The sequence below is a fragment of the Bos javanicus genome, chromosome 3 (genome assembly GCF_032452875.1).
Source record: "Bos javanicus breed banteng chromosome 3, ARS-OSU_banteng_1.0, whole genome shotgun sequence".
Classification (NCBI taxonomy): domain Eukaryota; kingdom Metazoa; phylum Chordata; class Mammalia; order Artiodactyla; family Bovidae; genus Bos; species Bos javanicus.
In genome coordinates, this window is record NC_083870.1 from 73,008,618 (window position 1) to 73,031,638 (window position 23,021).

Consider the following 23,021-nt stretch of genomic DNA (forward strand, 5'->3'; position numbering starts at 1 on the left):
ATGGCAGAACCAAGTTCTCATGTATCAATGATAAGTGAACTTAATTAATCAACCCAAAGACAAAGAATAGCTGGGTTGATTAAAAAAAAAAAAGACCCAATTATATGCTGCCTACTAAAGACTCACCTCCACTCTAAAGAAAAAAATAAGCTGAAAGTGAAGGGATGGAAAATGATACTTCAAGCAAATGGCACACAAAAGAAAGTGGGTGTAGCCATACTCATTTCAGGAAAAAATACACTTCAAGCCAAAAAAGTAACAAGAGACAAAGATGGACATTATATTATGCTAAAGGGGACACTTCATCAAGAAGACTTAACAGTTTTTCATATGCTTTGTTAAGGAGTACCAAAATACACAGAGCAATTATTAACAGACCTAAAGTGAGAAACTGACAGCAATATAATAATAGTAGGAAATTTAACACCTCCTTTACATCAATTGATAGGTCATTCAGAACAAAAGTCAATAAGGAAACAGTGCCCTTAGATGAAACATTAAACTGGATGAACTTAAGATTTATACAGAATATTCCATACAAATAGAAATACATATTCTGCTTAAATACACATAGAACATTCTCAAGGATAGATCATATGTTGAGACATTAAATTTAAGATTAAAATAATTTCAAAGATCTTTTCAGATCACAATGGTATGACCTATATATCAACTATAAGAAGAAAGCTGGAGAATCAAAAATATGTGTATAAAAACAACATGCTGCTACTGCTGCTGCTAAGTCGCTTCAGTCGTGTTCAACTCTATGCAACCCCATAGACGGCAGCCCACCAGGCTCCCCGTCCCTGGGATTCTCCAGGCAAGAACACTGGAGTGGGTTGCCATTTCCTTCTCCAATGCATGAAATTGAAAAGTGAAAGTGAAGTCTCTCAGTTGTGTCCAACTCTTTGCAACCCCATGGACTGCAGCCCATCAGGCTCCTCTGTCCATGGGATTTTCCAGGCAAGAGTACGGAGTGGGGTGCCATCACCTTCTCCGTGATAAGATTTAGCACTTATTTAAAATTAAAAAAACAACAATACTGAATAAAACAGCTAAAGAAGGAACATACCTCAATATAATAAAGGCCAGATACGAGAATATCACAGCTAACACCATACTCAATTGTAAAAAACCTAAAGATATCCCTTTAATATCAGCAACAAGACAAGAATACTTATTCAATATAGTACTGGAAATCTTAGCCAGGGGAATCAGGCAAGAAAAAGAAATAAAAGGCTCAAATTGGAAAAATGGAAGTAAAATTTTCACTATTTTTGGATGACATAATTACATATGTATAAAATCTCTAAATGTACCGAAATATTATTAGAAATACAATAAGCAAGGAAAGTTGTGGAGCAAAAAATCAATACATAAAAATCCACTGTGTTTCTATATACTAACAGTGAACAAGCAGAAAGAGAAATTAAAAAACAAACTCATTTACAATCATAATGAATAAAATACCTAGGAATAAATTCGCTAAGGAAGTGAAAGACTTATACACTGAAAACTATAAAATACTGTTGAAAGAAACTGGAGCAGAAATGGAAATATAATTTGTGCTTATGGATTAGAAGAATTAGCATGGTTAACATTCATATTCAATTCAGTTCAGTTCAGTTCAGTCGCTCAGTCGTGTCCGACTCTTTGAGATTCCAAGAATCACAGCATGCCAGGCCTCCCTGTCCATCATCAACTCCCGGAGTTCACTCAGACTCACATCCATCAAGTTGGTGATGCCATCCAGCCATCTCCTCCTCTGTCGTCCCCTTCTCCTCCTGCCCCCAATCCCTCCCAGCATAGAGTCTTTTCCAATGAGTCAACTCTTTGCATGAGGTGGCCAAAGTGCTGGACTTTCAGCTTTAGCATCATTCCTTCCAAAGAAATCCCAGGGCTGATCTCCTTCAGAATGGACTGGTTGGATCTCCTTGTAGTCCAAAGGACTCTCAAGAGTCTTCAACACCACAGTTCAAAAGCATCAATTCTTCTGTGCTCAGCTTTACCTAAAGTAAAATAAAAATTCAGTGCAATCCCTATCAAAATCTCAATAACAATTTTCATAGAAAAAGAACAAAAAGTATTCTATAATTTATATGGAATTACAAAAAATTCTGACTAGCCAAAGCAACCCTGATAATAAAGAACAATGCTGGAAATATCACACTCACTGATTTCAAAATATATGATAAAACTGTAGTAATTAAAACTACATTTTATCAGCAGAAAAATAGATACATAGATCAATGAAACAGAATTTAGAGACCAGAAATAAACCCCCACACATACATGGATAATTAATTTATGAAAAAGGAGCAAAGGAAAAACAAGGGAGAGAAGATAGTGTCTTCAATAAATGCTGTTGGGAAAACTGGGTAGCCACATGCAAAAGAGTGAAACTAGACCACCATCTCTTACAATACACAAAAATCAACTCAAAATTTGTTATAGACTTGAATATATGACCTGAAACCAGAAATCTCCTATAAGCAAACATAAGCAGTACACTCTTTGACATCAGTCTTAGAAATATCTTTCTGGATGTTTCTCTTTGAGTTTGGGAAATAAAAATAAACAAATGGGACTACATCTAACTAAAAGCTTCTATAAAATAAAGGAAACAATCAACAAAACTAAAAGACAGCCCACTGAATGGAAGAAGATATTTGCAAATTGTATATTTGATAAGGGGATAATATCCAAAAATATCAAGAACTCACACAACTTCACACCAAAAAACAACTTTTATTAAAAAATTTGCAGAGGAGCTGAATACAAATTTCTACAAAGAAGACATAGAGACTGAAACAGGCACATGCAAAGATGTTCAACACCATTAATTATTAAAGAAGTGCAAATCAAAACCACAAAATATCATTTTGCATTTATTAGAATGGCTATTGTCATAAAAAGGAAATAAAATGTGTTGGAGAAGATGTAGAGGAAGGGAAGTGTCGTATATCATTGATGGGAATATGAATTAGTGTATTCACTGGAAAACAGCATGGAGATTTCTCAAAAAAGTATTATCCAGCTATTCCACTTCTTGATATTTATTTTAAAAAAATTTGAAAAGACACATGCACCTCTATATTTATTACAGTGCGACTTACAGTAGACAAGATATGGAAAGGACTTAAGTGCCCATCTACAAGGAATGAATAAAAATTCTGTGATGTGTGTGTGTGTATGTGTGTATGTGTATGTGTGTGTGTGTGTGCTGTGCCTAGTCACTCAGTTGTGTCTGACTCTTTGCAACACCATGTAGCCCACCAGGTTCCCCTGTCCATGTGGACTCTCCACGCAAGAATACTGTAATGGATTTTCATGCCCTCCTCCAGGGGATCTTCCCAACCCAGGGATTGAACCCAGGTCTCCCACATTATAGGCAAATTATTTACCATCTGAGCCACCAGGGAAGCCCAAAAATACTGGAGTGGGTAGCCTATCCCTTCTCCAGGGGATCTTCCCCACCCAGGAATCAAGCCGGGATCTCCTGCATGGCAGGTGGATTCTTTACCCACTGAGCTACCAGGGAAGCGCATACAAATATAATGAAATTCTGTCATACAGTCACAAGATAGATGAAATCTTGGCATTTGCAACAATATAGATGGGCCTAGACTAGTACTATGCTAAGTGAAATAGTCATACAGAAAAGACAAATACCACATGGTTTCAGTCATAGATGGAATACAACAACAACAAAAAAAAACCTAAATAAAAAAACAAATATATAGATACAGAGAACAGAATAGTGGTTACCAGAAGGAAAGGAATGTGGTAGGAGGGCAAAATAAATAACTGGGGTCAACTTCATGCTGATGGATGGAAATTAAACCTTGGATGATAAACACATTGTAATGTACAGAGAGGTCAAAATATAATACTTATACATAAAACATACAATATTATAAGCCAATTAAGAAAACAGGAACAAAAAGAAAGAAAAATAGATTCTGGGAGAAACATTTGCAAACCACATTATCTGATAAAGGATTCATATCTAGAATATACTAAAAAAAATCAAACTTAACTGTAAGAAAAGCAAACAAATTCAATTAGAAAATGGGAAGAAGACATTTCACTGAAGATATTACAAGGGTGGTAAACAAAGACAGCCAACATTGTTAGTCATTAGGAAAACACAAATGAAAACCACAATGAATGGAATGTGAAATGAAAATCACTATATGCCTATTAGAAGAGCAAGAATAAAAACTAGTGACAACACAGAACATTGTGAGGATATAGAGAAACTGGATTTCTCATACAATATTGTTGGAATGTAATACAGTACAGCCACACTGCAATACAGTTTGGAAGTATCTTTAAAAAAAAAAAAAAAAGCAGACATTTACCACATGACCTCACAATCACATTTCTGATTAATTATTCCAGGAAAATGAAACGAAGTCATCCAAAAAGGCTGGACATGATTATTCATAGTGGCTATATTTGTAATCACCCAGAATTGATGATAACTGAAATGTCCTAAAATAGCTGAATAATTAAACAAATTGTAGTGCAACATTCCATGACTAGTCAGCACTAAAAGGAAGAAACTACTGATACAAGAAGTAATTTGGATCCATCTCAAGGGCATTACACTGTATAAATAAAAGTCATCTTCAAAAGGACACATCCTACATGAGTCTAAATGTATAACATTTTTGAATTGATAAAATAATAGCAATGGAGAGCAATTCAGTGGTGGTTCAAATTCTAGAGGTGACTGAGGGACTGGTATTGATAAGGTAATGAGGCCATCTGAAAGATAAAGATGATCTTACTAAACTCGCTGGGCATGAGAGTGCTCTATTTGGAAATACAGTCCTTCTGAACAATGCTTGAGTAATACACTCAATTGATAGGATTTGATTGGCTCTAACAGAAGTGGGTCTATTAGTTTAAAGTCATGATGCTTCAGCATTCTGATTTGTTCCAATTCTGAGCTGGTTTGCCTGCTCTTATAATTTTGATACAGTTTCAAACAGTGAAATTTTTAAAGGTCTGCAATCAAAACAAATACAGATAACATTATCAACGACAACAGAATAATGTTTTTCTCCCATATCTTTCATTTAATATGGTTCCAAAATAGGAAGTTTTTTTAGTATCATATATTTGATTCTAAGCACCAAGAGAATTTATAGTTAAGACTAACTTGAAAACTTGTCAGTTTCAAAAGATTGGGGTGAGAAAAAAAGAGTGTGGGACAGTTAAATGTTGCTATCTTAATATACCATCTTACTTAAGCCTGAGATGAGGAAGAACCACCTATCAACATAGCAGTTAACTGGAAGCAAACCAGTGTGATGGTTGAGTTTATGTGTCAAATTGAAAAAGCTACAGCATACAGATATTTGTTAAAATACCACTCTGAATGTCACCATGAAGGTGTTCTTTAGATATAAGTGTGTACTCAGTCACTTCAGTTGTGTCTGACTCTTTGTGACCCCATGAATTGTAGCCTGCCAGGCTCCTCTGTCCGTGGGATTCTTCAGGCAAGAATACTGGAGTGGATTGCCATGCCCTCATCCAGGGGATCCTCCCAACCCAGGGATGGAATCCAGGTCTCCTACATTGCAGGCAGATTCTTTACCAACTGAGTCACCAAGGAAGTCCCTCTTTAGATGTGATTAACATTTAAATCAGTGGACTCTGAGTAAAGCAGATAACTCTCCACAATATGGGTAGGCCACATTCGATTGAAGGGCTTAAAACCAAAAAGGCTGAAGTTCCTTGCAGAAGAGGGAAATCTGTCTCTACACTGTCTACAGATACAAGCTGCAGCATCAAACTTCCCTTGGTCTCAGCCTGCCTGCCTACCCAGCAGATTTTGAACTTGGCAGTTTCATGAAAAACTGATACATTCAAATTGTGGTGCTGGAAAAGACTCTTAAGAATCCCATGGACTGCAAGGAGATCAAACCAGTCAATCCTAAAGGAAATTAACCCTGAATATTCACTGGAAGGACTGATGCTGAAGCTGAAGTTCCAATATTTTGGCCATCTGATGTGAAGAGCCTATTCAGCGGAAAAGATCCTGATGCTGGGAAAGATTGAAGGCAAAAGGAGAAGGGGGAGATAGAAGAGGAGATGGTTATATAACATCACCAATTCAATGAACATGAACTTGAGTAAATCCAGGAGATAGTGGAGGACAGAGGACCCTGCTGTGCTGCAGTCCATGGGGTCACAAAGAGTTGGACATGAAAATATCTGAACAGCAGTTTCATGATCAGATCAGATCAGATCAGATCACTCGCTCAGTCGTATCCGACTCTTTGCGACCCCATGAACCACAGCACGCCAGGCCTCCCTGTCCATTACCAACTCCCGGAGTTCACTCAGACTCACGTCCATCGAGTCAGTGATGCCATCCAGCCATCTCATCCTCTGTCGTCCCCTTCTCCTCCTGCCCCCAATCCCTCCCAGCATCAGAGTCTTTTCTAATGAGTCAACTCTTTGAATGAGGTAGCCAAAGTACTGGAGTTTCAGCTTTAGCATCATTCCTTCCAAAGAAATCCCAGGGCTGATCTCCTTCAGAATGGACTGGTTGGATCTCCTTGCAGTCCAAGGGACTCTCAAGAGTCTTCTCCAACACCACAGTTCAAAAGCATCAATTCTTCAGCACTCAGCCTTCTTCACAGTCCAACTCTCACATCTATATGTGACCACAGGAAAAACCATAGCCTTGACTAGACGAACCTTTGTTGGCAAAGTAATGTCTCTGCTTTTCAATATGCTATCTAGGTTGGTCATAACTTTCCTTCCAAGGAGTAAGCGTCTTTTAATTTCATGGCTGCAGTCACCATCTGTAGTGATTTTGGAGCCCAGAAAAATAAAGTCTGACACTGTTTCCCCATCTATTTCCCATGAAGTGATGGGACTAGATGCCATGGTCTTCGTTTTCCGAATGTTGAGCTTTAAGCCAACTTTTTCACTCTCCTCTTTCACTTTTATCAAGAGGCTCTTTAGTTCCTCTTCACTTTCTGCCATAAGGGTGGTGTCATCTGCATATCTGAGGTGATAGATATTTCTCCCGGCAATCTTGATTCCAGCTTGTGCTTCATCCAGCCCAGCGTTTCTCATGATGTACTCTGCATAGAAGTTAAATAAGCACGGTGACAATATACAGCCTTGACGGACTCCTTTTCCTATTTGGAACCAGTCCGATAGGATAAGTCAGTTCCTTAAAATAAATGTCTCTGTCTCTATCTCTTTCTAGTTCCCAACAAACTTGCAGGCCAATTTAAACATTCTGGGGGAAGTTTTCAGCACTGATGTTCAAAAGTGTTCATGCCATCATTGTCTATAATAGACAAGTCATGTAAAACATAGTCTGTCAACAATATAATGAATGAATATATAATTGTATATTTATACTATACAATGCTAAAAAGATACAAATGAAGGGAAGACAATTGTACAACACCCCAGAGGAATCTTAAAATATTAAAATAAATATTGAATTATATTTAATAAATATTAAATTCTTAAAAAGTTCAGACACAAAAAAGGATACACTATATAATTACATAATGTATGATTGATATGGCTTTGAATGCATATATAGAAAAGCAAGTCATTTTTTCAGTGGGTCCAAAACTAAGTAGTAGAAATATAAAGAAAATGAGGGAAGGATGACCTCACTGTGGTTACGTTATGGAAGAAGATTGGGGTTGTCACTAAGAAAGTGCTTCCAGGAGGCTTCTGGGTTACTGGCAGTCTTCTGTTTCTTAGTCTGGGTGGAATGAAGCAGATGTTAACGTTAAGACTTCTCTAAGTTGCATTTTCATATTCTATGCATTTTCTGAAGATTTATCGTGAAAAGTATGTCTTCTTGTCAGGAAACAAAAAAAATGTCATGAATATGTGTAGCTTTTATAAATTTGGAAAGGTATTTCATATAGTCCTTTAAAGTTATTCCACTTTAAACCTATCTGGTTTTCTCTAATATTAGGCAAAGAAACAATGATTTATTGCACTGTAAATATCATAATTTTACTACAAGAGCAATAAACATCCCAATGATTGCTAGAAGTGGCCATGGAATGAAATGACAATAAGACTAGATTTTTTTTTAAGTGAAGTATAGTTGATTTATAATGAAGTGTTAATTTCTGCTGTACAGCAAAATGATTCAGTTATATATACATATATTCTTTTTGTTATGAAAAGTATACAAATAGTACAAATTCATCAAAATAAAAAATTACAAATTCTGGTAAAGGTGGCTTCATAAATTAACACAATGAGGTATCTTCCGTGCTATTTTTATATTATATGATAGTATTTACACATTATTTATCAATTACAGTAAAATATGATAAAGGGATAAAATTCACAAGTCTTATCAGTTCAGTTCAGTTCATTCACTCAGTTGTGTCTGACTCTTGGCGACCCCATGAATCGCAGCACGCCAGGCCTCCCTGTCCATCACCAACTCCTGGAGTTTACTCAAATTCATGTCCATCAAGTTGGTGATGCCATACAACCATCTCATCCTCTGTCATTCCCTTCTCCTCCTGCCCCCAATCCCTCCCAGCATCAGGGTCTTTTCCAACTCTTCGCATGAAGTGGCCAAAGTATTGGAGTTTCAGCTATAGCATCAGTCCTTCCAGTGAATACCCAGGACTGATCTCCTTCAGAATGGACTGGTTGGATCTCCTTGCAGTCCAAGGGACTCTCAAGAGTCTTCTCCAACACCACAGCTCAAAAGCACAAGACTTATAGGGTTTGAAAATAATTATTTTCAAGATATTTATAGTCTTTACAACCATTAACTCAAAAAAAGATCATAGACCCAAGTGTAAAACAATAAAACTCCTAAAACATACTATAGGAGAAAACCTAAATGAACTTGGGTATGGCGATGTCTTTTTAGACCCAACAGAAAATACACTATTCACAATAGAAATAACTGATAAGCTGGACTTCATTAAAATTAAAAATGTCTAGTCAGTGAAAGACAATGTCAAGACAATGAGAAGACAAGCCACAGACTGGGATAAAATATTTGCAAAAGACATATCTGTTAAAGCACTATTATTCAAAACATACAAAGAACTTTCAAAACTCAAAAACAACAAAAACCTGATAAAAAATGAGCCAAAGGCCTTAACAGACACCTCATCAAAGAAGACAAACAGATGGCAAATGAAAAGGTACAGCACATCATATATCACCAGAGAAATGCAGATTAAAGCAACAATGAGATACCACCACACACCTACTAGAGTGGCCAAAGTCTGGAACACTGACAATACCAAATGCTTTTGAGGATATTTGGCAGCAAAACCTCTTGTTCATTTACTGGTGGGAATGTATACACAATGGTACAGTCACTTTGGAAGAAATTTGGGATTTTCTTAAAAAAGCAAATATACTTACTGTATAATCCAGCAATCATGCAGCTTGGTATTTACCCAAAGCAGCCAAAAACATATCCACACAAAAAGTTGAATATGGATGTTTATAGCACTTTATTTAAAGTAGCCAAACTTAGAAACAAACAAAATGTTCCCTCAGTTCAGTTCAGTCGCTCAGTCGTGTCCGACTCTTCGCGACTCCATGAATCGTAGCACGGCAGGCCTCCGTGTCCATTACCAACTCCCGGAGTTCACTCAGACTCACATCCATCGAGTCAGTGATGCCATCCAGCCATCTTATCCTCTGTCATCCCCTTCTCCTCCTGCCCCCAATCCCTCCCAGCATCAGAGTCTTTTCCAATGAGTCAACTCTTCGCATGAGGTGGCCAAAGTACTGGAGTTTCAGCTTTAGCATCATTCCTTCCAAAGAAACCCCAGGGCTGATCTCCTTCAGAATGGACTGGTTGGATCTCCTTGCAAACCAAGGGACTCTCAAGAGTCTTCTCCAACACCACAGTTATAAAGCATCAATTCTTCGGGGCTCAGCCTTCTTCACAGTCCAACTCTCACATCCATACGTGACCACTGGAAAAACCATAGCCTTGACTAGACGAACCTTTGTTGGCAAAGTAATGTCTCTGCTTTTCAATATGCTATCTAGGTTGGTCATAACTTTCCTTCCAAGCAGTAAGCGTCTTTTAATTTCATGGCTGCAGTCACCATCTGTAGTGATTTTGGAGCCCAGAAAAATAAAGTCTGACACTGTTTCCCCATCTATTTCCCATGAAGTGATGGGACTAGATGCCATGGTCTTCGTTTTCCGAATGTTGCACTTTAAGCCAACTTTTTCACTCTCCTCTTTCACTTTTATCAAGAGGCTCTTTAGTTCCTCTTCACTTTCTGCCATAAGGGTGGTGTCATCTGCATATCTGAGGTGATTGATATTTCTCCCGGCAATCTTGATTCCAGCTTGTGCTTCATCCAGCCCAGCGTTTCTCATGATGTACTCTGCATAGAAGTTAAATAAGCACGGTGACAATATACAGCCTTGATGTGCTCCTTTTCCTATTTGGAACCAGTCTGTTGTTCCATGTCCAGTTGTAAGTGTTGCTTCCTGACCTGCATACAGGTTTCTCAAGAGGCAGCAGGTCAGGGGTTCTGGTATTCCATCTCTTTCAGAATTTTCCACAGTTTATTGTGATCCACACAGTCAAAGGCTTTGGCATAGTCAATAAAGCAGAAATAGATATTTTTCTGGAACTCTCTTGCTTTTTCGATGATCTAGCAGATGTTGGCAACTTGATCTCTGGTTCCTCTGCCTTTTCTAAATCTAGCTTGGACATCTGGAAGTTCACGGTTCATGTATTGCTAAAGCCTGGCTTGGAGAATTTTGAGCAATACTTTACTAGCATGTGAAATGAGTGCAATTGTGCGGTAGTTTGAGCATTCTTTGGCATTGCCTTTCTTTGGGATTGGAATAAAAACTGACCTTTTCCAGTCCTGTGGCCAATGCTGAGTTTTGCAAATTTGCTGGCATATTGAGTGCAGCACTATCACAGTATCATCCTTCAGGATTTGCAATAACTCAACTGGAATTCCATCACTTCCACCAGCTTTATTCGTAGTGACGCTTTCTAAGGCCCACTTGATTTCACATTCCAGGATGCCTGGCTCTAGGTGAGTGATCACACCATTGTGATTATCTGGGTCGTGAAGATCTTTTTTGTACAGTTCTTCTGTGTATTCTTGCCGTCTGTTCTTAATATCTTCTGCTTCTGTTAGGTCCATATCATTTCTGTCCTTTATCGAGCCCATCATTGCATGAAATGTTCCCTTGGTATCTCTAATTTTCTTGACAAGACATGGAGAAATCTTAAACACATGTTACTAGGTAAAAGAAGCCCATCTGAAAAAAAGGCTCCATTCTGGATAATTCCATGTATATGACACTCTGGGCAAGGCAAAACTATGAAAACAGTTTAAAAAAAATTGTAAGTTGTCGGGGGAGAACTGAATAGTCAGGGCACAGAGGATTTTTACCATATGATATTTAAAATGAGAACTACATGTCATTATAAATTTGTCTAAACTCAAAATGTACAATACCAAGAGTGAACCCTATGGCAGACTATGAACTTGGGATGATTTTAATGTGCCAGTGTAGGTTCATCCTTGCCAAAGAACGTTATGTGCAATTCTAGTGAGTGATGTAGATACTGGAGGAGGCTACACATGTTTGGGGGCAAGGTATATATGGGAAATCTTTATACTTTCCATTAAATTTTGTTGTAATCCTACAACTGCTCTAGTAAAGTCTTTAAAAATATATACAGTTTACTCTTGAATAACGTGAAGGGTAAAGAGCATTGATACATGCGTTGTGGAAAATCCATATATAACTTTACAGTCAATCCTCCCTTTCTGAGTTTCCACACTACTGGGACTCAGTCGCTAAACTATAGGGTGGTACTATAGTATTTATTGAAAAATCTGCATAAAAGTGTACCCGCACAGTTCAAACCCTTGTTGTTGAAGGGTTAAAATCTCTGAAATCAAAATCAGAAACTTTTAGGAAACAAAATGAGATAATATAAAAAAAAATAAAATAGAATGCTAGCTTCAGAGTATAAAATTTTACATTCCTAATAGTCAAATAGAAAATATTAAATTTGACATTTATTTTTAAATAGATGTACTTGAGGTTCCTAAAGTCCTTTTGGAAGTAGGTGAGGAAAAGTCTTAAGTAAATAATAATAGAAGTATTTATTACTTTCTCCAGAACCTATATAAATATATAAGGATATATAGTTAATATGTACTCACTACAAGTGAAAAGAATAAAAATTTCAGTACTTTAAAATTAATTTCCACTCACATATATCCTAAGACTTCTCACTCTGGCTTCAGAACTTGGGTAAAATTTTCAGAGCCTTTCTACAGGAATGGTTTGAGGAGCTTTGAAAGTACCCCTGCAACATCCCTCCAGCCCACAGTTCTTACCTCTTTGCTTACCAGCAAGGCTGGCGGTATTTAATAGATGAGATGAAAGGAAAAAAAAAAAAAAAAAGGTAAGTGAAGGAATATAAAATTTTTACTTAGAGGTATTCAAAAGGGAAATTACTTTGTTTTTCCTTTCCTTTATTTAATAGTCATTTCCTGAGTGCATACCCTGTAGCTGTCATTATGTAAACAATATAAAGATTTAAGTTAGTTCTTGCCTAAAAGAAGCTCACCTCATTGGTTTATATTTTTATTTAAACAACCACAAAATATCAGTTTCTTTTAAAAGTGAGAAATATCCATTCAACTCTGACAAATAAAAGTATTCTAATGGAGACATCACGGAAAGATATTTACAGTCAGCCATTATTTGAACTTGGAGAAGGCAATGGCACCCCACTCCAGTACTCTTGCCTGGAAAATCCCATGGACAGAGGAGCCTGGTGGGCCGAAGTCCATGGGATCGCTAAGAATCGGATACGACTGAGCGACTTCACTTTCACTTTTCACTTTCATGCACTGGAGAAGGAAATGGCAACCCACTCCAGTATTCTTGCCTGGAGAATCCCAGGGATGGGGGAGCCTGGTGGGCTGCCGTCTATGGGGTTGCACAGAGTTGGACACGACTGAAGCGACTTAGCAGCAGCATTAAATTAATTGTACCCCCACTAAGTTGAGCTACTCAGTCATATAGCAGGTAAATGCAGAGACCAAATTGATGAGGAAGATCTCTTTTGTAGCTATAGAATTCAAATAAAACACTTTTGTTTTGACTGTAATCTGCTTTATTATTTTACTTGTAAAGCACCAGATGGTATATACTTTTAGAAACCTGGGGTATTTTTTACAACACCCCTCTACCCTGGTCCACAAAGCATTTAGCAACCTCTGAAGAAATTTTAGTTATCAGAGTTACTGGCATCTACTAGTGCTATTGGCATCTAGTAAGTAGAGGCCTGGGTTGCTGCTAAACATTTTCCAATGCTAGGGCAGTCTCTACAACAAAGAACTACCTGGTCCAACATATTAAAAGTGTCTAGGTTACATCACTGCTGCACATCTGAAATTAACACAGTAAAGCAAATCAACTATACTCCAATTAAGAAAAAAAAAAAAAGTGCCCAGGTTGAGAAAACTGTCTATAAAGAAATATTCCCCTTCCCCAGCCCCCACCATGAAAAATTTCCCAGGGTTTGTAGTTTCTCATACCAAGCTGCAAACCACCACAGGTCAACTTAAGTTGGCAAGGTGCTTCAAACTTAAACCAGCTTAATTCAAATAGAGACTCAATTATTACCCAAGTTAGCGAGCTATTATTCATATGTCCTGTTTAAAAGGGCTTCCTGACCCACTCTTTCAGGAATTACAAAGTGCTCTCATTAGCTCTGATTAGCTCTTGGGACTTGTCTTGCCTAAAATTTCTCATGCCTACACAGTGATAGCATGAAAAATGTATCTGGATTTACTCACTATCAGAAAACAAATGTGAATTTATATATTTTTTTCAAAACAACAACCTCATTTACACTGTCAATTAAAAATCAAGCTTATTGAACTAAAGAAGCATAAGAAGCTTCCTTATTATATTGCTCTTCCAACATACCTGAATTTAGAGGACATGAAAAACAGGGGTGTAAATCAGTCTAGTTAAAGGCATAATCAATTCGCAAAGTCAGGGTCCACCTTCCTCCTTCCATTTGGTCATCATGTTTCTTCAAATATTAGAAGTCTAGCTTTGAAAGCAAAGTAAGGGTACCTGATTCAACAGGACATAGTAGGAATTCAGGCCAATGTCAATTCCTAAAACCTCTTACCAAATGAATATCCTACTACACCCACTCTAACCCTCACCATCTAAAATGTTTCAACAATGCTGTTACCTATTCTGATACTAAAAAAAAAAACAACAAAAAACCTGCTAAACAATGGCACCCCACTCCAGTACTCTTGCCTGGAAAATCCCATGGACAGAGGAGCCTGGTAGGCTATAGTCCATGGGGTCGCAAAGAGTCAGACACAACTGAGCGACTTCACTTTCAGTTTTCACTTTCATGCATTGGAGAAGGAAATGGCAACCCACTCCAGTGTTCTTGCCTGGAGAATCCCAGGGACGGCAGAGCCTGGTGGGCTGCCATCCATTGGGTCGCACAGAGTTGGACATGACTGAAGCGACTTAGCAGCAGCAGGAGCAAATAACTATGTGCTAGCTGAACTGAGAGGTGTTTTTTTCCTGACATTTGTTGTTGTTTGTTTTTGTTCTGGTTTTCTCTCAGGAGCTAAGACTTACAGGATTTAAGTCTCTGCTTGAAAGAAATCTAGGACCTCAAAAGCAAATACTAGAAACCCTGTAAAATCCTCTGAGATATACGCCCATAGAAAGGTGAAGAGAAAATAAAGTAATATGCACTTTTAAAGTAATTTTCCTCCCTGGTCAAAAAGATAGCAAAATTACATGCAGGAATAAGGCTGCCCCACTCAGCATTCTTGCACTCACTTTAAATAATAGTGATGCACATGTAAATAAGCTTTCCAGCAGTCTATGAATCTATAAACTAGGCTCCGTTACTGTTTCCTTTGGATGGGTTTTGTGAGATTTAAGTGCTTTGTGATCAGTGACTGGAAGTTGAGCTAAAAACTAGAAATAAAGAAAATAAACTCTTTGCCTTTAAACAGAAGTGGTCCCAGTTTTCTTTCACAACCCTGAAGGGTTGTTGTACATATTAAAACTGCTACATAGCTCCATCTCTGGTCACAGATACCCCCTTCTCCTCCCCTCCACCCCCGCCCTGAAGATGTCAGATCTCTGGGAAACAGCGGTTACAAAAGGATGCTTTTCATAGCTTGTACTAGAAACGCTGGCACCCCCATCCCTGCATAAAATAGCACTAAACTGAGTCACAATGCTGGAAGCCGCCGTGCCTTCTGCTTCTCTTCAATGGAATCCAGATATTTTCTATGAAAATACTAAATAATATTGCGAAGTTTTGCCCATAAATACGGCATGCCGATTCTTCTAATCCCCGGTTTGCCCTAGATAATTTTAGGCTTTATCCATCAGTGTATCACGCAGGAGAGAAAAACGCAGTTAACAAGATGACAGTGTTACCTAGGTATTTGGCATCAATATTAGCTAGAGTATGTCATTTGACGATTATTTTTCCCTAGAATACCAGACGGTAAAGAAAATGTTTTCATTCATCCGCAAATGACTAACATTTATTGATGTCTCAAAATGCGGTTGAATACTGTTGCACTCTCAATTTCCGAAACGGATTTGAGAGTTAAGCTTGAATACTAATAACATCAGTAACTCCCGCTGCAAGCGTCTCGGGGGCTTTGGAGTGTCACTTCAGAAGGGAGGTGATGCTGGCTAGAGGCTCTTCGATCAGTCAGTCTGGGTGGTCACAGGTGATGGGAATCCTTCCCTTTCCCCATATATCCTCATGTACTGCGATAAAAATCACCGTGAGCACCGCTACCGCCAAGCAAAACGACTCCCTGCCTGCCTCTTAAAGAGCTCAGTCTGGGGAGGCAGCCGGATGCTGACCCCTGCAGAGATTATTGCTTCTGTGCGCTTTGCCAGAGGACCCTGCTAGCATTATGGAAAACGAGTTAGGGATGTGTGAGGTTTTGCTGTATTTATTTCCTCCAAGGGAGGAAGGGCTGGGGCCAGGCGAAGAAAATCTTCAAAGACTGCCTTCGGCAGGGGATAGGGCTGGAGGAAGGGGAGGGGTAACCATATTTTTTAATTACTTGTTTCTCTTTTTCACTTCCCTGCCCTGCTTCCCAAACTCCTCTCTGAACAAGATTGACTGGCCTAACTGCTATTGACTCTAGCCTCGGTTCTCGCATTGATCTGCAAATGGCCCAGAATAGCTAAAGGATCGCCGGCCTGGACAGGAGTTCAAGAAGGGAAAAGTAAAAAAGGGTAGGGGGTGGCCCCATGCCCAGCACCCACAATGTGCCTCGGTCTTGGACAGCGGCTCGCAGCGGCGGGGCAAGCGGCTAAGGGGATACAGCGGCAGAGGAAGAGAGGGTAACCGCTCTGCCCCCGCCCCCACCCCCCGGAGTCGGAAGCCTATCCAACCCCGTTTAGAGGCTGTTAAAAGATATAAACCTGTGACTCGTTAAACCCCGTAACTTTGCCCTACCTAGATTCGAATGCGCTGATCATTCCGCCTGATAGGCTCAAACGGGTTAAGCTCCCTCTTACATAACAGGACTGCCTGGCTGTACACAATTAAAATACTTGATTGCAGTCTCTTCCCGACTCCATCCCGTCAAGACCCACCCTGTCCCTCCCAGCGCGCCTGCGTGCCGCACGCTCACAGGCCCCTTGTGCACGATTCGCGCGCATTACAGGAGCGCGCTTACTACACACACAGATCCGCGCACTCTCCGCTCTGACCATACCCGGCACAGACACACACACACACACACACACAATTTAGTGTCAACATGCACGGGGTCAGGGGTGGAGGGGGACCGCCTTTCAGCCCTCAGCGACTGACCCAATAGACACGCCAGCTGCTTTACCCTAAGCTTTGCAAGCATCCCCACCCGCCTGTCCCCTCAAAAAAACAGTAACCCCCTCCACCGTCCCTACCTATTTCCGAAAAGAGGTAAAGAGTCAACTATGGGGCGGTCGCTCGGGCAAGATGGGAAAAAAAAAACAACAACAACAAAACCTCACAGTCCCTGGCGTCATGATGGCGCCTACCACAACTTGGAGGACTTAAAAGTTATGGTGCCTCAAGAGGTAAAACGCACCGGAGAGGGAAAGCAAAGCGCCGCTCTGCTCTCTTCACCTCAGCCCAGACGCGGAGACTTTTCTAGCAAAGCATCACTCTAGTGTGTACGACAGGAAGGGAAGCGTTCTGTCTCCGATGTCTCTCTCTCTCTCTTTTTTTTTTTCTCTCAGTTTTATAATAATATACCTCTTCCCGATTTTTTTTTTTCCCGTTTTCTTTCTGCCTACCACCCCCCCCCACCCCCCGCCACTTCATTTCCCCCTCCCTGCTGCATCCTCAGTCCCCGGGCGGGGTTGCTAAGGAAACGGCCGCTTGGCAACGCGCGCGAGCCCGGGGGCCGCCGGCCGCCGCTGCGCTCCGCGCTGCTTCGGCTGCTATTGCTGCTGCTATTGCAGCCTCCGCCGCCGATCGCCCTGCCTCCGCCGTCGCCGCGCCTCCTCCCTCACTCGCCGGCGCGCTCCACTCCTCGCTAGATAGTGCGCGAGCCGCCGGAGAATTAGACACACTCCGGACTCGGCCAAAAGCAACCGAGAGGAGGTGTAGAGTGGTGCTAGGGGGTGGGAGGGGAGGGAGGGAGGGAAAGCAAAGAGGAGGAGGGGAGGCAAAAAAGAGAGAAACAACACCCAACAACTAGGTGTGGGGCGGGGGGAGAAAAGAAACCCACCTACCCACCAAATTAAAAAGAATTAAAAAAAAAAAAGAAGAAGAAGAAGAAGAAAGAGGGGGAAAAAGAAGGGGAAAAAAAAATCCTGTGGCGCGCCGCCTGGTTCCTGGGAAGACTCGCCAGCACCAGGGGGTGGGGGAGTGCGAGCTGAAAGCTGCTGGAGAGTGAGCAGCCCTAGCAGGGATGGACATGATGCTGTTGGTGCAGGGTGCTTGTTGCTCGAACCAGTGGCTGGCGGCGGTGCTCCTCAGCCTGTGCTGCCTGCTACCCTCCTGCCTCCCGGCTGGACAGAGTGTGGACTTCCCCTGGGCGGCTGTGGACAACATGATGGTCAGAAAAGGGGACACGGCGGTGCTTAGGTAGGAGGAACGTCGTGCTTTTCGTACTTGTCTCAATCTGTCTGTCTGTCTCTCCACCTTTCTTGCGGTCTTTTTAAACCAAGTAAAGATGCTGGTGGTGATCTCTATCAAAAGGACTGCATTTCAGGAAGTCCAGGTGCTGATTCTGCCTGGAGCCGTGGCCCCTTTACTCCGGGGCAGGTGGCAAACAGAACTGGTGATGCTTAAGCACTTTGCCGGAACGCCAAGTAGCCCTGAGATGAGTGAAGTGTGAGGTTTAGGAGGGGCCAATGCCACTTGGAAACTCAGTTCACAAGGTCTCAGTTTTACTGTCCTGGGGTACTCTTGGAGAGTCTGACAAGTTTATCAGGTTTGTTTCTATTTTACTGTAACCTAATCGACTTTTTCCAATTGTTGGCTCCCTGCTCCCATGTATTTTCCCTCTCACTTGGACACTTAGGCTCAATTTCTCCCTTTTCAGTTTTCTTTCTTTCCTCTTATCGCTTTGTCCCCCTGCTCCCCCCTTTTTTCCTTCCTTCGTTTTGTTTTTATTTTTTTCCAATTCCCCTCCTTACTCTTTTCTATCCATTACCTCTTTTTATTGCTTTTCTGTTTTTCCTCCCATTCTTTTTTCACCTCATGTTTTCTTTTTCATTTCCACCACTCTAATTTCTGATCCTTTTATTTAATACACTTTCCTCCATTCTTTACCTTTCTCCATTCTTCGTTTTTCTTTCTCATTAATATCCCTGGTCTGCGAGCTTGACTTCTGTCTCTCTCTCGACTCACATTTCCCATCTCTTTCCCCATATTGTTTCCCATCCCTGTCACACACATGTGTGCTCCCTCTAACCCCTTACAGTTCCATTTTCTCACCCTCACAAATCTCTTTTTCATAACCACACTCACTCACATATTCTGTTTCACATTCTCATACATGCTGGCACTTCCATACTCTCGCTAACAACCACTTTCACATTCAGATTCTCTTCTACTCTCTAAAAAGGCACCCGCTCCCTCCTTCACTGTTCCACACATTGTCACTCACACATGTATACACACAGTCTCTCCCTTTCTCTGCTACTCTCTATCCCCTCATCTTTCCCTTTTCCTCCCTTTTAAGTCTTGGCTCCTTTTTCTCACTCTTCCTTCTTCCCTTCTTTTCCCCAAGCTTGGGCATTGAAATGTTTTGTCACTAATGAACATCTGTAGCCTAATTTTATCTATAAACAACATTGCTGTAAGAGTCTGGTAACGTTTTTTCTCCTGTGAAAATATAAATTGATGATCAGCAGTGCTTAGATCTAAACAAGGCTAAATACCCTTATACCTTCATTTCCTATAGCCTTCCCTTCTGCCTGTGACACCCCCACCTGACATAGATTCTGAAAGATATCCTTTCTCTCCACTGGGTGGTAGTTGGCTTATAAGTACAGATTGCAGAAAATCAGTGTATGTGGCATGTTTAAGGTGAAACAGAGAGGGCTATGTTTTATTTGAAACATGCAATATATTGTAAATGTAATGATCTTGGATCTGGGTGTGGTAAACGATTTACACCTTCTTAAACATGCCTATGAGTCCAAATTAATGTAGAATACTGTTACAGTTTCTAATAGAAACTAGTTTATAGTGCATATCTCTACTGTAAACACAAAGCTACTGGATGTGTACAAAAGTAACAGTTTGTTGCCACTTAGTAAAATACCTCGAACTGCTGATAAAAGAGATGAACTTTTGGTCACACTGAGGATATAAATTAAACCCTTGGTGATATTCTTTATATTAAGTTTGTTTTGGAAGTTTAAACAACAGTGGTAAGGATGAAGTGCTGTCTTTAGAGCCTGCAAACACATATCATGGGAACTGCAATCTATATAGTTGTAGTAGCATATTGCCTATTTGTAATGAGCATTAACATTTTCAATCTAAAGGATTTGATAGACTGCTTGTCTCTTGATGGTATATCTTGGGTGTTTTGTTTTTAGAGAATAATCTAATGACTACTATGGCTAATTAAAATAGCTGAACTCATGGTCTGCTTCTAGGAGACCTATGTTTCGTTCACTCATTGCTGCCAATAGTGAAGCTTCTCTAACTAGCGGCAGCAATATTTTTCCAGTTTTGTTGGTTTGGTGCAGTCCTTGTTTACTTGTGTGCACCTACCTCATCCATTTACATGCTGTATCCTGAATTTTGTCATATCTTAGTTTAGAGAACTTTTGACTTTTAAACTTTTTAAAGAGAATGGTATCTCTGTTTCTTTTGAATAATGTTTCTAACCAATTACAGTTTTCTTAAAAAATAAACAGAATCTTTCTTTTTTTTTTTCCATATGAAACAAATCTGATCCGCATTACTTTTTACTCAAAGTAATTGGTTTACAGTAATTCTAGAATTCTCTAGGGACTGATTCCTTTTTTTTTTTAATCATTTTGCATTGACCATACGTTTTAAATACTTTAAACATATATAGTTGTAAGAAACCCTCTCTCTCTTAAAAAAATGTTAAATTGCATCAGTTATTTTTCCTGCAACTGGTATTTACTCTGTTCATATACCAGTACAGAAGAGCTTAAGGACTATTTGAGTGTAAGTCAGGTGAGATATTTTTCATCAAAAGTTAGGATACTTGGAATTGTATTTGGTGTAATTATCTAATTCATTAGAAAACAAAACAAAACAAAAACCCAAAATCTTCCCTCATACAAACACGCCTTCACATCAAAGTACAGAAATCTAGTACTCAAGAGAACACTTTACTGAATTATGTGATATTGTTTATTAAGCTTTACATGTTTTACTCTTTTTAATGTAACATATTCCTCCAAGTATCTCATAAAAAGCAAATAGTGGCATAACAGTTATCAAATAACTTTAAGTGCTAAAGGCCTGAAAGTGCAAATGTGTCAATCAGTGACTCTGTTGCTTGTGGTACATTAATGAAACAGAAGTTTAAAGGTCAAATGATACATTTCTATCTCCTAAATGCCAGAGTGTCTGTTTTAGAGAAAAGAATCAAGAAAAGCAAACCTTTTCTTACATTTTGTTATCATACAAAAGGGAATCCATTCTGTGATCCACTAACTATACCTATCATTCTATAAATCACCTTCTCTGTTTGGATTAGAAGACTTATAATGAAGTCCCATTTAATAATTTCAACATTCTTATCATTTTAACTTTGCCTCTTAAGCTTAGTGAAGCAATATATTAAATGTCAAAATGTCCCTTATGTCTAATAATGATATTCACTGATAAATCTCTGAAGAATTCACTTGAGATATTTGGACATTCTTGTTGAAGTATTTAATGATGCATCTATTCAATACAATAACACTTGGTACCTCCCTTACTTTAAATAAATGCATGGATGTCTGGAGCACATTGTAATTTGCTACCAGTACAAATTAACATTTTCACTAAATTTTGAGATACTAGATATTAGATTGCTACCACATTTACTACTTATTGATATTTTATGCTTAATAGAACTTGTTAATCTGTATATGGAGAAATGAACTTTTTCTCTAGTCTTCAAATTGTATTTTGTAGTACCTGGAAGATCTGAGTTGATGTTTTATCAGGTGATGTAGCAAAGAACAGGACATTCCAGAACCACACTGGTCATGCATTAGGACCCAGTGTTTCTAGATCTAGAAAACCAAGGGGAACATAACTCTGCTCTGGCCTAATACATAAATTTCAGATGATTTTTTTTTGTAGTTTTGCAGCTGCTTTAATGTGAATCAGTCACTTTATTCTTACCTTATTAACAAATACAGTTATGTCGACATGTCCAAAAACGTTTAATATTCTTTTGAGACAATACAAGGAACAACCTCATTTATATCCTCCCAGTTTTTAAAAAGACATGTCATTTTTAAGAGAGTTCTTTCATCTGTTTCTACTTCAACTCATCTATGAATTTTGTACATTTTAAGCTGCCATCCTGATATGAATTCAAAATACCCCATTCTCTACTTGTCATCCTTTAATCAAAGGAAGGAAGAGAGATTCTTTTCTTAAACGTGATATCTTCTTTTACGTTAGCAAAGTTGAATATAACTTTGTCATTTTAATGCAATAGATTTCAGTGAAAGTTATATGAGATCCTAATAATGATATTGTAATAGGGCAGAAGACTTTTGCTTCAATCACAGAACATAAAGTGCATTTACATAGAAGCTATTTCCATTGGAAGTCACAAAACTTACGAGTAGATTTATAAATGGATATCACAAGTATTTATTACTTTTCAGACTTTGCTCAATTCATTTGCCTTTTGATTAGACTACATTAAATTAGTTTTGTTTTGAAATGCATGCTATTGGATACAAGAAAGTAAATGATGTATAAGAATGCAGAATTGTCAATAGCAATATACCTCAATTATACTATACTTTTTGAATATCATTGAAGAGTGTCTTCAATGGTAGAGTCTCTTCAAACTTATTTGTTGAGTCATTCCTACCTATTTATGTGGTGCAAACACACTGTTCAACTCTACAGGCATTTGCAATTTATAACATTAAGGCATTATTTAAAAGCCTATATGCTTATTGAATAGTTGAATAGTGTTATTGAACAGTTTTTTTTTTTTTAATTCTGAGGTTTTTCTCATTCTTTTCAAAAGAGAAGGGGTAATAAATGGTCATGCTGAGTCATTTTGGAAAAATATGCTCCAAAATATGGAATAAAATGCTACAATGTTACCTGTAGTGATGTGTAGAACTGTTGTATTAACATGAGGCGCTACTTGATACATTAATACATAATCATTCATTATATTAAAGAACAACATAGCATTTTAAAATTTTCCAGATGGATTTATATTTTTCTAGTCTTTTTAGTCCAGAAGGACTAATTAACCCATGTGGTTGTGTAA

At 39.0% G+C, this 23,021-nt stretch overlaps 1 protein-coding gene and 1 long non-coding RNA gene across 2 annotated transcripts in view; one reads left to right on the forward strand and one right to left on the reverse strand.

Annotated features, from left to right (window-relative positions):
• Window positions 1–220: 220 nt before the first annotated feature.
• Window positions 221–16,945, reverse strand: LOC133244420 (uncharacterized). The gene is made up of 2 exons (XR_009735397.1): window positions 16,532–16,945; window positions 221–2,009 (listed from the first exon to the last, which is right to left on the reverse strand). It is a non-coding gene; the product is annotated as an uncharacterized LOC133244420 (long non-coding RNA).
• Window positions 16,946–17,726: 781 nt separating this feature from the next.
• Window positions 17,727–23,021, forward strand: part of NEGR1 (neuronal growth regulator 1) — a 1,040,237-nt gene continuing 1,034,942 nt past the window's right edge. The window contains exon 1 of the mRNA XM_061411594.1: window positions 17,727–18,154. Coding sequence (XP_061267578.1) covers window positions 17,979–18,154 — 176 coding nt within the window. The 5' untranslated portion in view covers window positions 17,727–17,978. The remainder of the gene's footprint in view (window positions 18,155–23,021) is intronic.